At 37.3% G+C, this 20,545-nt stretch overlaps 1 protein-coding gene across 2 annotated transcripts in view; it reads right to left on the bottom strand.

Annotated features, from left to right (window-relative positions):
- The window catches only part of FMO2 (flavin containing dimethylaniline monoxygenase 2), a 28,646-nt gene extending 11,646 nt beyond the window's left edge, over positions 1–17,000 (bottom strand). Inside the window, exons 1-3 of one of the 2 annotated variants that reach the window (XM_026509391.4) lie at positions 16,908–17,000; positions 13,277–13,414; positions 2,876–3,064 (exon numbers count right to left, since the gene is read on the bottom strand). In XM_026509391.4, coding sequence (XP_026365176.3) covers positions 2,876–3,064; positions 13,277–13,414; positions 16,908–16,985 — 405 coding nt within the window. In that variant the 5' untranslated portion in view covers positions 16,986–17,000. Of the gene's footprint in view, positions 1–2,875; positions 3,065–13,276; positions 13,415–13,780; positions 13,913–16,907 lie in introns of those variants that run through there. The other variant, XM_026509392.4, reaches the window with a different exon arrangement.
- Positions 17,001–20,545: the final 3,545 nt, after the last annotated feature.

The raw sequence follows: 20,545 nt of genomic DNA, 5'->3' as shown, positions 1-20,545 counted from the left end.
CTTGCATCATGTCTGGCACATTGTCAGCATCCTGTGAATGATAGTTGTTCATATTATTATTTTTCAAACAGAGTATATCATGTTAGCAATATAGTTCATGATCTCATTTGGATGAAATAATTTATGTTCATTAATTTTTTTATGTAGTTCAGTGTCTGGAAGTCTATGAATTTTTTAAAAAGTGTCCATAAAGGTTTTACGTCTTTGATACTTAAGAGACAATGTCGAGTGGAAGCAAAGTTTTTCTCACTTCTCTTGCTTATAAGTTTTTGAGTCCCATATACATGCTTTTCAATTTTCAGATATTTAAAAAAGTGCTGGGCTGGCAATTTTTGAAGCTGTTTCAATTAAAAACTATATAGAGACTATTAGCATAAAGCTTGCAAAGGACTATAAAATGTCTGGGCATTTTTGGCTGAGATTAAAGATTTCAGATTTGCAGTTTAGGGTAGTAGATTAGCTAAAGTTAACTATGGATTATTGCTATTCAAAATGTGGTTTGAGACCCAACATCTTCAGTATTCACTCATGAGTTATTAGAAATGCAACAGAGCCTTTTACAGCCTAACATCTTATGACTTATACCAACTTAGAGACCAATAATGGAAATGTGTCCCTAACCCCTCTCTAACCTACAGGAAACCCAACAGCAGTAATACAATAAATAAGAGAAATAGCTCTCTTGCAACTTTAACCTGATCTTTCAAAGAAAAGATAATAAAAAGTACATACCATAAAAGGGCAATATAGCTGTTAAATAAATTCATAGTCAAATGGACAAAGACCTATAAAAGCTTCTGGTATAAAAAAATTTGTTATTCATAGGATGGGTCCACCAGGAAATGGGTAATAGTTTTCTAATGTAGTACAATAGATACATTTTAATGGCATTTACAAATATAGATTTCCACCACAATCAGCTCTTGTAAATTAATATAATATGAACCTGGAATAAAACTGAAATTACTGAGAAAATGAGAAGTGTTACAAAAAAATTAGTTCACTGAAAGATCTACATGTGAGACAGGAATCCATCAAAATCTTAGAGGAGAACTCAGGCAATAATCTCTTTAACCTTGGCCACAGCAATTTCTTGCTAGACATGTCTCCAGAGGCAAGGGAAACAAAAGCAAAAATGAACTATTAGGACTTCATCAGAGTAAAAAGCTTTTGTACAGCAAAGGCAATAATCAACAAAACTAAACGGTAACCAATAGAATGGGAGAAGTTATTTGCAAATGACACAAAGGGCTAGTATCCAAAATCTATAAAGAACTTATCAAACTCAACACCCAAAACCCAAAAACTCCAGTCAAGAAATGGGCAGAAGACATGAACAGACATTTCTCCAAGAAGACACACAATGACCAATAGACACATGAAAAAATGCTCAACATCACTCATCATCAGGGAAATAAAAATCAAAACCACAGTGAGATACCACCTCACAGGGGTCAGAATGGCTAAAATTAACAACTCAGGAAACAACAGATGTTGGAGAGGATGTGGAGAAAGGGGAATCCTCTTACACTGTTGGTGGGAATGCAAGCTGGTGCAGCCACTCTGGAAAACAGTATGGAGTTTCCTCAAAAGTTAAAAATAGAACTACCCTATGACCCAGCAATTGCACTACTAGGTATTTACCCAAGGGATACAAACATAGTGATTTGAAGGAGCACATGCACCCCAATGTTTATAGCATCAGTGTCCACAATACCCAAACTGTGGAAAGAGCCCAGATGTCCATCGACAGATGAATGGATAAAGAAGATGTAGTTATGTACATATAATGGAATATTACTCAGCCATCAAAAAGAATGAAATCTTGCCTTTTGCACTGACATGGATGGAACTAGAGGGTATTATGCTAAGTGAAATAAATCAGTCCGAGAAAGACAAATACCATATGATTTCATTCATATGTGGAGTTTAAGAAACAAAACAGATGAACATTGAGGGAGGGAAGGAAAAATAAAATAAGATAAAAACAGAGAGGGAGGCAAACCATAAGAGACTCTTAACCATACGGAACAAACTGAAGGTTACTGGAGGGAAGGTGGGTAGGGATATGGGGTAATAGGGTGATGGGAATTAAGGAGGGCACTTGATGTAATGAGCACTGGGTGTTACATGCAACTGATGAATCACTAAATTCTACCCCTGGACTAAGTTGAAATTAAAAAAAGAAAATAAATTTATCTCACTAACAGTTATTTATTCAGAGATATAATTTAGTTTTATTAACTCAGCACAGTTACTAGTTTTTAGAGTGTAGGTTATTGATAAAAATTCAGCATGTTTAGTGAGAATATTGTTTTCTTCTTGTTGATTATTTGTTTTTGAGAGAGCATAGGAAAGGTAGTTCTAATTGTATTTCAAAATGATCTATCCCTCCTTATGTTGCTAGGAGTGCACCACGCCCCCTCCATACCAAAAATAGTTTCTATAGACTTATGAAATGAATGGAGGACTGTGAGCTTATTTAGTACATTTTTTTTTCTCTTAGAAATTCCATTTCTACAGAGATGATCAGAAAATGAAATAGTAGTTTGATTTTTTTCTTCTGTCCTTTCAAGGGAAGTGAGGCTAGGAGTCTGCAGTGGTTTTAGATATTAGCTTAACTGCAGTTTCATCATCAATATCATCATTATTCAAACCCTTAGTTTTAACAGGTGATTTTCCTCTCCTGCTAATGTGTACGTAAACTATAACGTCACTATCTTTTAGGTCTTCTATCATGCTCTTCTCTTCCAGGAAAGAATTGGATTGGAATACTTTGTTTTATTCACAATTTCTTTCATTACCAGAGTAACTTCTCCATTTAAATGTGAGCTGAACCCATGTAGAGAAAACCATTCTCCCCAAAATATAATACCTGGAACTGAATATATTTTAGAAGATCGAACTTTCTGGCAAAAATCCTGAAATATTCCAGGAGCTTAGAATTGTGCAGGAAGTTTGGAAAGTCTTCAGGCATTGGGAAGTCACTGAAACAAGACATTTCTTTGCTGGTGTTGGTGATGACAGACTGATAGATACTCGCTCGGCCATCTTCAACATTTTCCTGAAGAATCAAATAAAAAAGAGTGATAATCATGTTGCATTTAAAACAGTCCCTTAGTGTTTTACACTTCTTCCAAATCTAACCCTTGGGAGATGTGATCCTCTTTCATTGTTGCAGAGCGATGGCAGTGTCTGGGTGATGGGGTACAGCATGTGTGCTCCATCATCCCATGAGACAGGGCCCAGCTGGGGCTCTCCAGTGTTGCTCACTGGAGGGACTATTACCATTGGTGGGATTGGGAGTGGGGACAATCCTCCTTTTGGCATATTGCAGGGTGTTTAGTGTCCCAGGTCTCTACCTATATAATGCCAGGCTTTGTGACAATTAGGCCCATTCTGAAAATCCCCCTGGGGAGGCTATACCCACCTTCCATCAGGAACCAATAAACTTTGGGACACTGGTCAGAAAACATAATGGAGAATTTCAATTAAAATGAATACTTCTGGGGTGCCTTGTTCGCTCAGTCAGTTAAGCGGCTGCCTTCGGTCATGATCTCAGGATCCTGGGATGGAGCCCTGCGTGGGGCGGGGGAGTTCCTGCTCAGCGGGGAGTCTGCTTCTCCTTCTGCCTCCTCCCCCCTGCTCATGCTTATGCTCTGTCTCTTTCCCTCTCAAGTAAATAAATAAAATCTTAAAAAAAAAAAAAAAGAATACCTCTGGGGGCAGGTAGTTCTCACATCTTAATTGGAATGCCCCACCTTCATTTTATGCTTTATGCAAATCAACCTTCCTCAAGTGATAAAAGTGAACAGCATTAGTACCAATCAAATCTTAAACTTGAATATAAATGTTGGCGAGTATGCTTTGGTAAAACTGGAGGTAGCTCATAATACGGCTGAGTTTATAATTTCCTCTAAGCACTCTGCATTCAGATAACATTCTTTATGTTAAATTATATAACAGCCAAGTATGGTGATTCAAAATTTCTGAAATCAGCAGGTTATCAAAGAGGCTTGCATAAGAAAATTTAAATAACGTCACCCAAGAAGTCCTCAATAAATGCTTCTGAGCAATTTGAGGCTTGTGTTTGAAAATTAGAATACCATGATTTATTCATCCAGAGTTCAGGGTCATTGTATCCTTGTGTAAGAGAGGGAAACCCCTTCAAATTCTAACGCAAACTCCCTTAGCATTCAAACACTTAAACAGCTAACACCACACTGAACTCTAATCACCTAGAAAGCTTGCTGACCCTCATCTCAAAGACTTAAAAAAGAGTAAACCGTGGGATCTCCCCCTCTTCTATCAGCAAAGCTTTTTATATGCATTGGATCCCACTGTGTCCGAAGTTCAGGATTTTTAGTACCGATATGAGTTACCAAAGCTAAAACAATGTTGTGCTCAGATTATGTCATTTAAGAGCGGTATGTAGAGTACGTGCTAAATAAGTCTTTGTTTATAAGGATTCTCCTGAAACTGTAACATCTGTATCATCTGAGCCTTGATTCTGGACTAGTAAAGTTAAATGCATAGTTCCTGTTCACGCTCACAAACGCATTTGGCTCGTGGCCTATGGTAGGCAGAATGAATGGATGAGTGATGAATGAATGAAAAGAGAGATAGAAGGAATGTGTAAGGGAGGAGATTGCAATTGATAATACTAGAGTCATACTGATATGTAAGCTAATTCTGGATGTTTCAACAAGGTCAAATACAATGTCCTTGGTAAGACTAAGTGTCTGACTTTCCAATCCAACCAAACTCTCAAACTTGGAAATACAGTTGACCCTTGAACAAGATGGTTTTGAACTGCGTGGGTCCACTTATACTCGGGTGTTTTACAGTACTTAGGATTTTCTAATAACAGTTCTTTTCTCTAGCTTGCTTTAGTGTAAGAATACAGTGTATAATACATATAACATACAAGGTATGTGTTAATTGACTATTTATGTTATGGGTAGGGCTTCTGGTCAATAGTAGGCTATTAGTAGTTATGTTCTGGGGGAGCCAAAAGTTATATGTAGATTTTCAACTGTGTGGGGGTCAGCACCCCAACCCCTGTGATGTCCAAGGATCATCTGTGTTTCATGAGGCAAAGAAATACTAATTTTTTTCTCAAGACCAGTTAATTTTGTAAGTAGTACGGAGCAGGGTTAAACATGAGAGCCCTGGAGTCAGACGGGATTGATATCCTGATTCTACCACTTTTAATGGCTTTATGGCCATGGGCAAGTCACTCCAATCAATTTCCTCAGTTTCTCCTGTAAAGTGGGGTTCATTAATAATTACAACATTGAACAATTGTTATCAGGCTGAGATCAGATAAGGTGCTTAGCACAAAGCCTGACTTAAGTGCCCAACACATGCTTGCCTCTGTCGCTAGGATTATAGGTCATGAGGGTTAATCTTATGGAATCAGTCATAGATTTGAAAAAGCTACACTAAGTGGCTCAGTGTCTGACTCTTTTTTTTTTTTTTTTCGTTTAGTGTCTGAATCTTGATTTCAGCTCAGATCTTGATCTCAGGGTCTTGAGTTCAAACATTGCCTTGAGCTCCACACCCAGCATGGAGCTGACTTAAAAAAAAAAAATCTATCTATCATCTATCTATCTATCTATCTATCTATCTATCTATCTATCTATCATCTATCTATCTATCTCTATGTATATATATAAAAGCAGTGCCCAAAAATGATATTTAAGCACACATACTGATAAATAGTCTGAATTTCCTAGCAGACAGAATATACTGCAATTTATCTGTTTAAAATAAATGATCATATGATAAAGTATTTTCCTAATATGGAATTTTCTGAATGTCAGAAGACTATATAGCAAAATCAAATTAGCTCAGACAGCACTGCTTTAGAATTTATGACCTTTTGATCAAAGGTTGAACTGAAGTTTATCGTTGACTATGAAAATAAAAAGGTTGTAAAGACTAATCTAAGTTTAAGAAAGATTATAAGGGTAATATTTAATCTACCAGAGAGAGCAAGCTTATATAGTGAAAATAGATCAACTTAATACAAATGTGAATTATAAAAACTTTCAAATTAGTCATTTTCATTGTGAAGAATTATTATATTGACCTCTACCAATCAATATTTTGTTCCCATGGCTACTCTAAGCAGTTGGAAATAATAAAATTGCATTTCTTTAAAAATATTCTATCATTCCAAATTTTCACTCTTTCTGCTCCATTGCTTGAAATGAGTAAGACTGAAACAATTTTTATGTTCTTGTCCTACAGTCTGGGACAAAATTTTGGATCCTAAATGCAATTCAGTGGACTAGTTGCATTATAAGAATTCAGGGGAGCTCTGAAAAAATATAAAGTGCAAGTAGGTCTGGTTTGGACTCAGCCATCTGTATTTTAGAAGTGCTTCCCTGCTGATTTTTACGCACACGAACACAGGGAACCAACATGTTCATTAGACCGTCACTGCATTCTGCTCTCTCTCCATTAGGCTGGTATCTCTCTAGATCTCTGGCTTGGATCCCCAATTAAACTCACTGACCCCAGTATTGCCCACTTTCTTTACTGCTCAGGGTAAAGAGTATACCCCTTGGCATGGGACACACATTTCTTATGATGAGACGCTGGCTATCTTCTCTAGCCTCATCAGTTACCACTCACGAGCCTACATCCTTCAGTCTAGCTGTATCACGTGACTAACTTCTCTAAGCGTGTCAGGTTTCTCAAGATTCTGTACTTTTGCACATGCCACTCTCTCTGCCTAGAACACTCTTTCTCCATATTCACATGCCTAATCTCTGTTTATTGTCAAGACAAATGAAATCATCACACCCTCTAGGAAGCTTGCCCTATTCTGTATGACCTGAGATTCTGTGCTTTTCATAACACTCATAAAATTGCTCTGATATGGATTTTCTTTATTATTTCACCTCCTGAACTAGAAGCCCTGAAACTACAGGGGCTGTTCTGCATTTTTAGTACTATGAAATTTAGTAACAGAAAACCTCACTAAAATGGAGTTGGGAGGTTTTGGCCCCAAAACTTCCAGTCAGTTGCAGACGCAGCAGGAAGAGATGGACTTATCTTGCACATGGATACTACTCTCCTCTTCCATCTGGAGGAAGAGATGCTTTCTTCATCCCCCTTCTCAGCCAATGAGAAGCCCCCATACCTCAAACTCCCAGTTTACTCCAATGGACTTTTAGTTTATAACAATCTTCCCAACTTACCCCTTTTCTCCTTAAAAAAAAAAACTCTTTACCTTGTTCCCTGGATTTTTTTTATGGTTTTGCCATAGCTTGTTTGTCCCATATGGCAATTCTCTTTTATTCCTGAGCAAACCCATCTTTTGTTGGTAAAATAACAGGCAGTTTTTATTTTTAAGGTTAACAGTACCTAGTATATGCCAGGGATATTGTACAAAATCACTTAATATGTTGAAAGAATGAGAGAATATGTAATGTTAAGAAGCAATTTTTCATTCCTGCAAATAGGGCTTAACGATACTAAAATGGACATTCAGTAGCATAGTGGGAATAAGTAAATGTTTTGCTAGTAGTATGCTATAAACTTCTTTCTCTCCTTTGCACACAAACGTTACTTTTTAAAAAATATTATGGCAAGTTAACCAATGTACATCTTAAACTACTGGTGAACAGGCTTAATTAAGGACCATGCATAGTATTTTATATTTCATTGCTTGAAGAGTTACAAATATCTAACATCTTAAATTCGGTTCCATTAAATGGCCAGCAAGGTACAAAAACCCAAGTTATATTGAATTTGCTGTGATAGATTCTTGGGATAAATTTACCTAAGGGGATGCCTGAAAGTAAAACAAGGGAAAGGCGGTTATCTCTTCTGGAGAGCAAATGGTTGTTTGTTCTGAAACAGTGAAGAGGAGCAGAATTTGCCACCCGAGAATATGCCCTTTTGGCATGGGGATTACTTTAAATTGGTTATTTTTAAGAAACAGCAGACACAGGGGAAATTCTGAAAACTGAGTAGAAGTTACCCTTCTGTAAGAGATAATTTACATGTAGAAGGGAAATCTCCACTTGTAAGGATGTCTCCCTTGAGGTACCAGGATGAAGGGGATGAGTCAATATCTAGAAACTCTTACCAAAGGAGAAGGCAATGACTTAAATCTGCACAATAACCTTACCCTTACTTACTGCTTTTCCTGGTCACCTTCTGTAACTGACTCCCCACCCTCAACATCTTCTCTTGTCTTTAGCTGAAAATGGCGTCTAAGGTGATGGACACTTCAGGGAGTTGCTCAGTTTTCCTGGGTCTCTCCCATGTACAGAAGAGATATCCATGTTATTAAAAGTTTGTTTCTTTTCCTTCTGTTACTTTGTCTTATATCAATTTGATTATTAGACCAGACAAAGAAACTGAAGAAGGGAAGAAGAGAAAAATTTTCTTTTTTTTTTTTTTTAAAGATTTTATTTATTTATTTGACAGAGACAGACAGCCAGCGAGAGAGGGAACACAAGCAGGGGGAGTGGGAGAGGAAGAAGCAGGCTCATAGCAGAGGAGCCTGATGTGGGGCTCGATCCCAGAACGCTGGGATCACGCCCTGAGCCGAAGGCAGACGCTTAACCGCTGTGCCACCCAGGCGCCCCAGAGAAAAATTTTCTGCCCCTACACTAGTCCTGTATAATGTTGAACTTTAAGGGAACAGAAGGTGCTGAAACAAAAGAGAGACGACCGTGAGCCACGGGAAAGCTAGACAGGAGTCCATGTTCAGGTCAGTGCAGAGACGGTGTCACGTGGGAAGTTCCATTTGGTGATACTCCAGGTGTCTGTTTCACATTTTTATCTTCCTATTTTCAACATTTAAGTCAATAACATTGATGGAGACAAATACAGGTGATCGAATTTGTACCCAAAGCATAGAATTGAAAGAATTGAAATAGAATGGACAGACCTGAAATTTCAAATAAACATTTCTTGACCAAGGATAAAACCAACTAAATACTGTTTAACATTCACAAATGTGATTTCCTATAAAGAGGATTAAAAATCCAGTTTTACAAGGATAGAATAATAGTGACCTGGATCATCAGTGGTTCAAATAAAAAAGATCCAGAACTTTTAATTGATCCTAAACTCAGTATAAATGATTGGAGTTATGTGAGACAAAGCATGATGGAGAACCTATGTATGCTTAATCTCAATATTGTGGCTAGTTCTAAGACCTATCAACTATCATTTATTAGTCACTATGAGTAAGCCACTTACCTTGGTTTTCTTATACTTATGCTGAAATTAATAGTAAATAATGTAAGAGAGTATTGTGAGTATAAAATGAGATAATTCATGTAAAAATAATATGAATGATAGTTTTAATTTTGCAAATGCAGAAAAAGCTAATGCAACATTCAATTTGTTTTAGTAAAGTTTGACCATCTAGGCCAAGTGAATTGTTAGACCAATTGATTATAAATTCTTTGAGGGCAGTAATTGTGTCTGATTCATTCCCCATTGTCTGAAGCAATGCCAAGAACCTCTTTGGTTCTGAAAAATACGTATATTATAAAAATAAGTTGGTTTGGAATATTGGATCTTGTGGGAGTCACATTTTAAGAGAGAAAGTGAAATTTCAGATTGAATCTAGAGGAAGGAAATCAAGATGGAGAGACATTTAGAGACTATTATAGGAAGATTAATTAAAATAATTGAGTAAATGTAGCTAGGAAAAGATATATTTATATCCAGATGTAAAAATCAAACAAAAAATCAATGTATATCAGTAACTTGCCTGTGAACCCAGGTGTCAGGAACAATGAAAAAGGCAGAGAAGTTTAGTGGCTAAAGGAAGATCACGCTTTCCTCTCTTAACACCTCAGTAAGATCATCCACTACGCGGGCTCAGGAATCGTACAGACCTTCATTTTTGTGCTTTCCCACCACCTGTGTTCCCCTGGACAAGTTCATTCCAAATCTCAGCTTCCTCTTCATGTGTCCATGAGGATGACCGTAACTACTGAAGGTTCAGGGCAGGCCCCTCCTCACCAACATGCCACTTCGGCATGTGGATTATTTCGAGCTGAAGCACTTGAGACCCTATGGGCTCAAAAGAAACGTTTGTACTCCCTTAACCACACAGAAGAATCTAAATTGGGGGTATTTCCCAGAGTAAGTGTTATTAACAGAGATGAATTTTGTCGAGTGACCCATCTGAATGGTAGGGCAAGTATCTAATTACCAAGTGTCTCCTCTTCTTATGGCCCTGTGAAGTGCATTCCTTCCCTCTGAAGTCCCATAGCCCCCCTTCTCCTTAGTTCAGAATCACACACGTACCTCATTTTGCCTGTCTTCGGAATTCACACGTCTATGTGGATTCCCTGTGCGTACACACACTAAATTTGATTTTCTCCTGTTAATCTGTCTTAGGTTAATTTGACTCTTAGTCCAGCTGGAAGGACTTTTGAGGGGGCAGGAGTTCTTGCTCCCCGACACTACTTTTTAGGAGTATTGTGAAGAAGAAAGAAGATGATGCATGGCAAGTATTTTTCCATTGCTGGAAAAATGCTAAAAATATGTTAATTACCCACCTGCCCATGTTTCAAAGCTGCCACTAGGTGCTGCTGGAGAACCTTTTGGAAGAACTCAGCCCTCGGAGCTGGGCATGGGGCAAGGATTTTTAAACTTTGTTTTAACTTGTTGGCACTAAATAGGTTAAGTGACCTTAGAAGGTTGTGTGTAAATATAGACATTAAAGGATGACCTATTTTCAAAATTGATTCTGGATGGTAGAGTAGTGAAGAGGCAAAGCTTCCCAGGGGAGTGGGCATCGTGGCTCCCGGCGGCCTTTTCAGGACCTTCTCCCTTTGGCAACCCAGGCTGTTGGTAATCAAGACCTTCACATGGCTCCACTGGCCACCTGCGAAATTTTGCATCCTGTATGTTCCACATCGCAGGGAGATTATCTGTCTTGTTTGGGTTGAGAAAATTGTGTGTTTATTATATACAGTTTTGAGAGGTTTGAAATGTGATACTGTTACAGGTTTCAGGAAATTATATACTTCAGCTTTTTATATCTAGTAAGATTTAATTAATTCAAATTGTAATCTAACTTCTCTTTTCTAACCCACAGGAAGGTGTCTCTAATTCTGAAATATTAGACACTGGGAACTGGGATTGTAGGAAAAATATTTCAGGGTAGAAAGAAATCTTCCTGGAATTCATCAAATCATATTTTTAACAGACCATTCAACATAACTCTCACCTCTTCTGTTGCCAAGTTGATGATAATCAAGTAAGGGGCATTTGGCTTGTTGATATTAAGTCCCAAATCAGGTAATAAAACAGTGACAAATTTATTATTCAATATTAATTTGTTATAACTTCACATTTCTTCCTTGGGTTAAAAAATCTACCTGGGGGGAAATAACCCCAGTGGAATCTGTCTGTGAACCTAGAGTGAACAACAACAAAGAATACATCTTTGGTTAAGACAGGGATGACCACCTCATTATATTACCCTCTCCGGAAAAGCTACAGTGTTTCCAATGATCAGTTGTTAGTAAGCAATGAATGTGCTTCAAGCTGTTTTTCTTGTTTCCTCTCTGCAAGTTACCTGTCCTGTATAAGGATCAACATCTCCATCATTAGTTCTGACTGTGTTTGTGTAGTTGAATGAATAGATTTTTTATTCGGTCTTTGTGCAATTTGTTTGCCAAACTTGTCTCATCGTAGGATTCATTTGGGACTCCTGTTAAAAATAGATTCCTCTCCTCAGAAGATTTTGATTCAGTAAGTCTGGTCTGGTGTTAAGTATTTTTTTTTAAATTAATTAATTAATTTGGTGTTAAGTATCTTTAAAAAACCCTCTGGGTGTGTCTTATGGTCATATACATTTGAGAAACCTAAGGTTTAAAAAACCTGTTTTGGCATAAAATTCAGTTCAAACTCGCAAAGCACATGTCCTTCCCCCTAATTGGTCGGCTTGTACGTAGAGCCCTTTGGATGGTCTCTGCTGATGTCAGAATCTGCTTTTAGCATATTCAAACCTTTTGCTTTTGTCTAGAGTGTTCTCCCCTGTTCGATCCCTCACTTAGATGAATCTGATACACAATCCTAAAGTTATAGCTCTGGAGATCTGGGCTGGAACTTTCGTTTAAACTTTTTGAGCAAAAATGCAAGTTGGGTATGGTTATCAGTAGGGGGTTAGCTGTTCAGAAGTCACAGAGACCTGGGTTTGAATGCCAATTCCTCTAGTTGTGTGACCATGATCAAGTTACTTAACTTCCCTCAGTTTCTGTTTGCTTGTCTATAAAATATAAATATGGTTATTGTAACTAACATTTATTGCATTCTAAGTTTTTTACATGAATTATCTCCCTTAATCTTCAAAACAGCGCTGTGAAATAATTGTACCGTTCTATTATTTTCCCGGTTACGCTTAGAAGACTAAGACACAAGGGTGTAGATAAGTTAGCCCAAGACCTCACATTGAGAGAGTGGCAAGCTAGTACTTAAAAGAGTGTGGGAAAGAATAATTATGAATCTATACAGCTGTCTATCTACACATCTTTCTAATTTTTATGCAAAATCTGATGAATGGATAGCATTATCAATATTTAGATTTGGCTAACAGAATGAATTGAATGAATGTATCTAATAATATCTTTTTATTTTATTTTTCTTAATGATTTATTTATTTATCTGAGAGAGAGCACAAGCAGGAAGGGCAGAGGAAGAGAGAATCTCAAGCAGACCCCACACTGAGTGTGGAGCCCGACATAGGGCTTCATCTCAGAGCCCTGAAATCACAACTCGAGCTGAAACAGAGTTGGACACAATGGACTGCACACAGGCACCCCAATAATATCTTCAAAGAGTTTCCCAGCATTTACCCTAGAGGGTCATCAATAAAACTAAGCAAACAAACATGGTTTATTTGTCAAAGAAAAATGAAGTCAGTAGTAATAAAAATACACTCTCTGAAAAAGCATCTGCTCAGTGATGGGAATAGAAGTGGCATCTTGAAAAGAATTCCTGGCACTTCTGCTTTGTAATGTGTTCTCCAATATTAGTATTTTGCTTTGAGAATTACAAGAATGTGGGCTGCAAGACACTTGCAGGATCCATAAGAAAAAGTCCTTTGCATGCCCGGGTTGGCGATCTGGGTTAGGATAGTAATGATCTGGGAGAGATGACAGCCTATTTCTTTAGTTCCTGTAGGGCTGCATGAGATAAGTCTGATCAAAGTTGCTTAAGAAATCCCCCAGTAAGGCCCATCTGTAGGCACAATCTGTTCAAGAAACAGGAAGATCTTACTTACTTTGAACCTCCACAGCCCTCCAATATCTTCTGTCCGCTCAAAGCAAGTGGGCTCCAGTCCCTCATCCACACAGCACTTCAGAGAGACCAGGCCACTGACCCCAGCTCCGATCACCGCCACCTTCTTTGCCATGGTCTTCTGTCAAGGAGTCGATCAATCAATACTGCTTCACTGGGACAAGAGGCAAGAAAGCCCTCACGGTGTGGTCAGTAATCAGCTTGAAGCACCGTAGCAGTGGCAATATGAGAAGCAGCACTAACTTAATAAAACACCTCACTAGTCAAGTCACAGACTCCTCATCCCTTTCCTTGGAAGAGGCCAAGTTGTTTCACGGACTTGGCTGCAGACTTTGTTTATGTTGTCTTGGTTTAGCATTTAAAACCAGCCCATTTAACAATGCCAAACCGTTTAATAACATAGTGTCAAATGAGCCACATCTCATTGCATTTTTTTGGAGTGCTGAGCTTTTCCTTTTCAGCTACTATCCCCGGCTATTATCCTTACCTTCCTTTTGCCTTTTCGTGCTGTCCCTTTGACACAATAGTTTTCTCTGTTGGGTGTGGGCTTGGAAGCAGTAAGAAGTGCTTTAAACGTTGGAGGAGGCTGCGAGAAATGGGAGGAGCTTCCCACTCCTTCCGCATTTTGCAACCTGAAACTCCCGGGCCTTGCTTAGGAGCTCTGAAATTAAGCAAGAGGCTTATATTCTGGGGTCCCGGGTAATGATCTTTACAGTAAAACCATTATACACTCACACACATCCTACACATAGTATAAAAAACCTTTTTATAACAGATGTGACCAATGTTCATCAACAAAGCTGCAAATATGAATAAATATAAAGAAGTTAAAATTATCCCCAACCCCACTGTACAGAGATAATTATAACCAATATGGACATTTTGGTATATCTTTCCAGATATTTGTATATACACATATTCACACCTGAACAGAAATGGAATGACACTTAAGGGTGCCAAATGACTAACTTATTTTTCATAATTAAAACTTTTTAAAAATTTTGGATAACTTCCTTTTGCTTACAACCTCAGTTATTAGCACTAACATTAATTAAGAAGCCTAAATCAAGGGGCTGGAAAACCTTTGTGTACCTTGGATATTGTCTAAATGGTGAAGATAAAGGACTCTGTTCTTCAACAAGACCAGTGGGTCTAAGGACCCTGAGATTTTTTTTTAACATAAATTCATTCAACAAATATTTATTGAACATGTCCTAGGCATCAGACGTTTTCTAAATGCTACAGACACAGCAATGAACAAAAAGAAATACTCCCTGCCCTTATCAGCTTGCTTTCTGATGGAGGGAGTCAGACTAGCAGTTAATAAAACAAAATAAACGAGTAGAGTAGCCGTGGTAGGTGTTCAGGAGGAAAAAATAAAATCTTTTTTTTTTTAAAAAAAAGGATCATAGGTATTATCATCCATCCTTGTTTTATGGATATGGGAACAGGCTTGGCTGGGCTACTAGGAAGTTTAAGAATAACCAGGATGATAAAATGAGCATAAAACCTTGTCACATAAGGAGCCACCGAAGAAACTTTTGATGTTTAGCCTAGAGGATATATGTACATGATAACAGTCTTCAAAAGGCTGTTATATGGAAATGTTTATGTAAGTTTATTTTGGGTGGACATAAAAGTCTGTCTAGGACCAACTATGTGAATATTACAGAAAAGGTGAATTTGTTTCAATATAAGGAAGAACTTCTGGCTAATAACGGTTTATAAATATGGAATAGACTGTTTTGTAAAGTAGTGAATTCCCTATCACTGTAAGTATTCAAACAGAAGTTAGATAACAGTTGTTATAGGACAATAGGAGGATTCACCCAGGCAAGGTATGATACTGAAATAAAGTGATCATTAAGTATAACATTCTAGTGTCTGAAACCTGAGATTTTATCTTTATCAGTTGCAATTCTATTATAGCTATGAAGTTGCTGAAAAAACTTTAGATTGGACTTGCAATTATACTTGAAACTGTTGGCACTGTTCACCCATCTACGTGATATGGGCCCTGCAGTCCCTTCCCTGAGCCGTTTCTGGAAGTGTCTAAGCTCCCTTAATTATGGCTACTCCTGTAAGAACAATGTATATATCAACTGTGGTATCTCTTACTCCTTCAATTTTAACATTCTATTATTTGTTTCAAAAGAAAATTTTCTCTTAAGACCATATCTCTTAAACAACACAGTAAGCTACCCAGACCTAACAGACATGTATAAAACACTCCATCCAACGAAAAGAGCATAAATGCTCTTCCCAAGTGTACATGGGACATTTTCCAGAATAGAATATATGTTAGGCATACATTAAGTTTCAATAGATTTAAGAAGATAGATATGATACAAAATATTTTCTCTAACCACAATAGGGTGAATTTAGAAATCAGTAACATAAATAAAACTGAAAAATTCACAAAATTATGGAAATCAACACACTTTGAACAGCCAATGGCTCAAAGAAGAAATCACAAGGGAAATTAGAAAATACTTAGAGACAAATGAAAATAAAAACAACATACCAAAACTTAAGAGACACAACAAAGTGGCGTTAAGGGGGAAATTTATAGCCGTCGATGCTCACATTAAAAAATGAGAAAGATCTCAAATCAACAACCTCATTTTATAACTTAAGGGAGTAGAAAAGAGAAGAAACTAAACCCAGCCAGCAGAAGGAAGGAAATAATAAAGATTAGAGCAGAGATAAAGGAAATATATATGAAATAAGAGAATAAAAAACAATAGAGAAAATCAATGAAAACAAAAGTTGGTTCTTTGAGAAGATCAACAAAATTGACAGACATTTAGCTCGATCGACTAAAAGAGAAAACAAAAGACAAGAAGGGAGAAGAATCAAATTACTAAAATCAGAAATGAAACTGAGGCATTACTAAATATTCTACTGAAATAAGAAAAACTGTAAGATAGTACTATGAACAATTGTGTCGAAAAAAATTGGATAACCTAGATGAAATGGACACATTCCCAGAAACAAAAAGCTACCAAGACTAAATCACAAAGAAATAGACAATCTAAATAGATTAATAACTGGTAAAGAGATTGAATCAGAAATTGAAAATGTCCTGACAAAGAAAAGCCTAGGACTTGATGGCTTCACTGGTGAATTCTACCAACCACTTAAAGAACGAATCCAATCCTTCTCCAACTTTCCCAAGAAACTGAAGAGGAGGGAACACTTCATAGCTCATTCTATGAGGTCAGAATTACCCTGATACCAAAGCCAGACAAAGACACTACAAAAAAAGAAAACTACAGAACAGTATCTTTTATGAACATTGATGCAAAAATCCTCAATAAAATACTACCAAACAGAATTCAGCAGCATATTAAAAGGATTGTACTCCATGATGGGATTTATTCCCAAAATGCAAGTATGGTACAACATATGCAAATTGATCAGTGTAATAGATCACATAAAAAAAAACGAAGGAAAGAAAACATATGATCATCTCAGTTGATGCAGAAAAAAATATTTGACAAAATTCCACACACTTTCATGACAAAAACACTCAAAAACATAGGAACAAAAGGAAACTATCTCCACATGATAAAAGCCATATATGAAAAACCTATAGCAAACATAATACTCACCTGTGGAAGACCAAAAGTTTTTCTTCTAAGATCAGGAACAAGGCAAGGATGCCTGTTTTCATTACTTCTATTTAACATAGTACTGGAAGTTCTAGCCTGGGCAATTAGTCAAGAAAAGGAAAAAAAAAGACATCTGAATAGGAAAGAAGTAAAATTATTTCTGTTTGTAGATGATATGATCTTACATAAAAAAAATCCTAGAGAGTCAACGAAGAAGCTGTTAGAACTGATAAATGAATTCAGGAAGTAGCAGGATACAAAGTCAACACACAAAAATCAGTTGCACTTCCATGAGCCATCTGGAAAGGAAATGACGAAAACAATTTCATTTATAATAGCATCGAAAATAATAAAATACTTACAAATTAACCAAGGAGATGAAAAACTTCTACAATGAAAACTATAAAACATTGCTAAAAGAAATTAAAGAGGACATAAATGGAAACAAATCCCATGTTCATGGATTGGGAGGATTTAGATTGTTAAATTCCAATATTACCAAAGCAATATTGCAGATTCACTGCAATTCCTATCAAAATCCCAATAAACATTTTTTGCAGAAATAGAAAACCCATATTCCATATTGCATATTCATACGGAATATTCAAGGGACCTTGAGTAGCCAAAACAATCTTGAAAAAGAATAAAACTGGAGGACTTACGTGTCCTGATTTAAAAACCTACTACAAAGCTACTGTAATGAAAACAGCATGGTATTGGAATGAAGACAGACATATAGACCAATGGAATAGAAGAGAGAGTCCAGAAATATACCATTGAATATATAATCAAATGAATTCTGACAAGAACAAATCCATTCAGCGGGGAAAGGAAAGTCTTTTCAACAAATGGTGTTGGGAAGCCTTGATATCCACATGCAAAAAAGCAAAGGTAGATCTTTACCTAACACCATATACAACAATTACCTCAAAATGGATCAAGGACTTACATGTAAGATCTAAAACATTTGGGGCGCCTGGGTGGCTCAGTCGTTAAGTGTCTGTCTTCAGCTCAGGTCATGATCCCAGGGTGGGGATTAGCCTCGCATCGGGTTCCCTGCTCAGCAGGAGGCCGGCTTCTCCCTCTCCCACTCCCCCTGCTTGTGTTCCCTCTCTCGCTGTGTCTCTCTCTCTGTCAAATAAATAAAGGCTTTAAAAATAAATAAATAAAAATAAAACAATGAAACTCTCAGATGAAAACATAAGGCAAAAGCTTCAAGACATTGGCTTTGGCAATGATTTCTTGGATATGACACAGGCAATGAAAAAAATAGACAAATTGGACCTCATAAAAATTAAAAATTTTGCATATCAAGAGACACTGTCCACAGAGTAAAAAGGCAACCCACAGACTGAGAAAATATTTGTGAATCCTGTATCTGATAAAGGATTAGGATCCAGAATTTTATATATATATCCGTATATATATATCCAGTATGCATTACACACACACACACACACACACACACAATGGAGTATCATTCAGGCTTAATAGGAAAGAAGTTTTGCAACATGCTACAATATAGATGAACCTTGAGGACGTTATACTAAGTGAAATAGACACGTATTAAATGACTCCACTTACATGAGGTACTTAGAATAGTAAAGACAAAAATTAAATGGTGGCTGCTAAGGGCTGGGGGGAGGGGAGAATGGAGAGTTATTATCTAATAGAGAGAGAATTTCAGATTTACAAAGTGAAAAGCGTTATGGGGATGGATCGTAGTGATGGCAGCACAACAGCGTGAATGTATTTAATACCACTGAACCCTACACTTAAAAATGGCCAAGATGGTAAGTTTTATGTTATGTTCTATTTTAACTCATTAAGCAAAACCAAACACCAAACCATGTCTCACTTCCTAAGGACAGGAATTACTGAGCTGGGAGGACAAGTTCTCTCATTAAGTTGCTTTGGACCTTAGGCAAATGACAAGGTAAATAGGTTTTATTGTCCCTCCATCGTGACTCCGTTTTTTTCTGTTTGAATGAATTCACCTGCATCTCCTGTGTGATGTATACAGTCCCATCACTTCTATGTGCTATTTTCTGATGCAGTTCAGATAAGGAAATGTTCTATGGACCAGATTTTTAAAAAACAGTTTCATTGAGATATAATTCATATACTATATAATTCACCCATTTAAAATATGCAATTTGATGGTTTTTAGTGTATTCATAGAGTTGTATAACCATTACCACAAATAATTTTAGAACATTTTTATCACCCCTAAAAGAACTCCTGTACCCATTTACCATCACCCATCACAGACAACCACTAATTTCTGTTTTCACTTTCTGTTGCTATAGATTTTCCAACTCTGAACATTCCATAAAAATGGAATCATATAATATATGTTTTGTGTGTGTGTGTGTGTGTGTGTGAGAGAGAGAGACTGGCTCTTTTTTCGCTTAGCACAATGTTTTCAAGGTTTATCCATTTATAACATGTGCCCGTATTTCCTTTTATTGGTGAATAATACTTCATTTTATAGATACTCCATTCACCAGTTGATGGACATTTAGGTTGTTTTTACGTGTTGGCTATCATGAATAATGCTGCTGTATGTATTCGTGTGCAAGAGTTTGCCTATCTCCGGACCAGATTTTGATGAAACTTCTGGAAGGTGGAATTAGGATGGGATCATTTCAACAAAAAAGTGCAGAAGCCCAGACATATGGGAGAAGGGTGGAACAGGGATGGGAGGTATCCTTAGCAATGAAGGCTATGACAGGCAGCATCATACCTATTATTTATGCAGTGCTTATTAATTACCAAGCATTGTCAAGCAATGCTTCATTGTTACAACAATCCTATGAGAGAATAAATCTTGTTACCTGCATTTTGAGAGAGAAAGCCAATACACAGAATTAACTGAAATGCTGCAAATCACATAACAAGGAGGGCTCTGAATCCAGGCCAACTAAGTCCACTTTTAATCACTGCACCAAACTACAAGCCCTAAACTCCATTGTGGCAGGTGTGGGGGAGATTGTGGGACATTGATCAAGGTAATTAATTAAATGAGAACCTGCGTAACACCTGAGCTGGTTCTTCAGGTTTCTACCCATCACCTTCCAGCACAGAGACTGGGACCAGCAGTATTTGCTCCAGGATTAATTCTAATTGACAGAACAAACTTCAAAGTCTTTAGAAGAGTATTTTTATTCTCACAGTCTATCATATCCCAGCATTCTTCCTAGACTTCATTCCCAAATAACTAAAAAAAAAGATTTTATTTATTTATTTGACGGAGAAAGAGACAGCCAGTGAGAGAGGGAACACAAGCAGGGGGAGTGGGAGAGGAAGAAGCAGGCTCATAGCGGAGGAGCCTGATGTGGGGCTCGATCCCAGGACTCTGGGATCACTCCCTGAGCCGAAGGCAGACGCTTAACGACTGAGCCGCCCAGGTGCCCCCCAAATAACTTTTTGCCATTTCCTCAAACTCCTTTTGGTGAGTCCTGTTTGAAAAATGTGGACTGACAATTTTTGTCTTTAGTTGGAATACTTTATCCCTTTCATTTAAACTCCCTGCCCACAATTTTACCATTTATATCTATCTGTCTCACCTGTTCTACTTTTCTTTTTTCCTGTGCTTACTCTTGAATTAATGAAATACATCCCTCCTCCTCCATTAA

Source organism: Ursus arctos, unplaced genomic scaffold (genome assembly GCF_023065955.2).
Source record: "Ursus arctos isolate Adak ecotype North America unplaced genomic scaffold, UrsArc2.0 scaffold_2, whole genome shotgun sequence".
Lineage (NCBI taxonomy): Eukaryota > Metazoa > Chordata > Mammalia > Carnivora > Ursidae > Ursus > Ursus arctos.
Note: the sequence above shows the minus strand (reverse complement) of the source record. Positions and strands in the feature narration are given on the sequence as shown.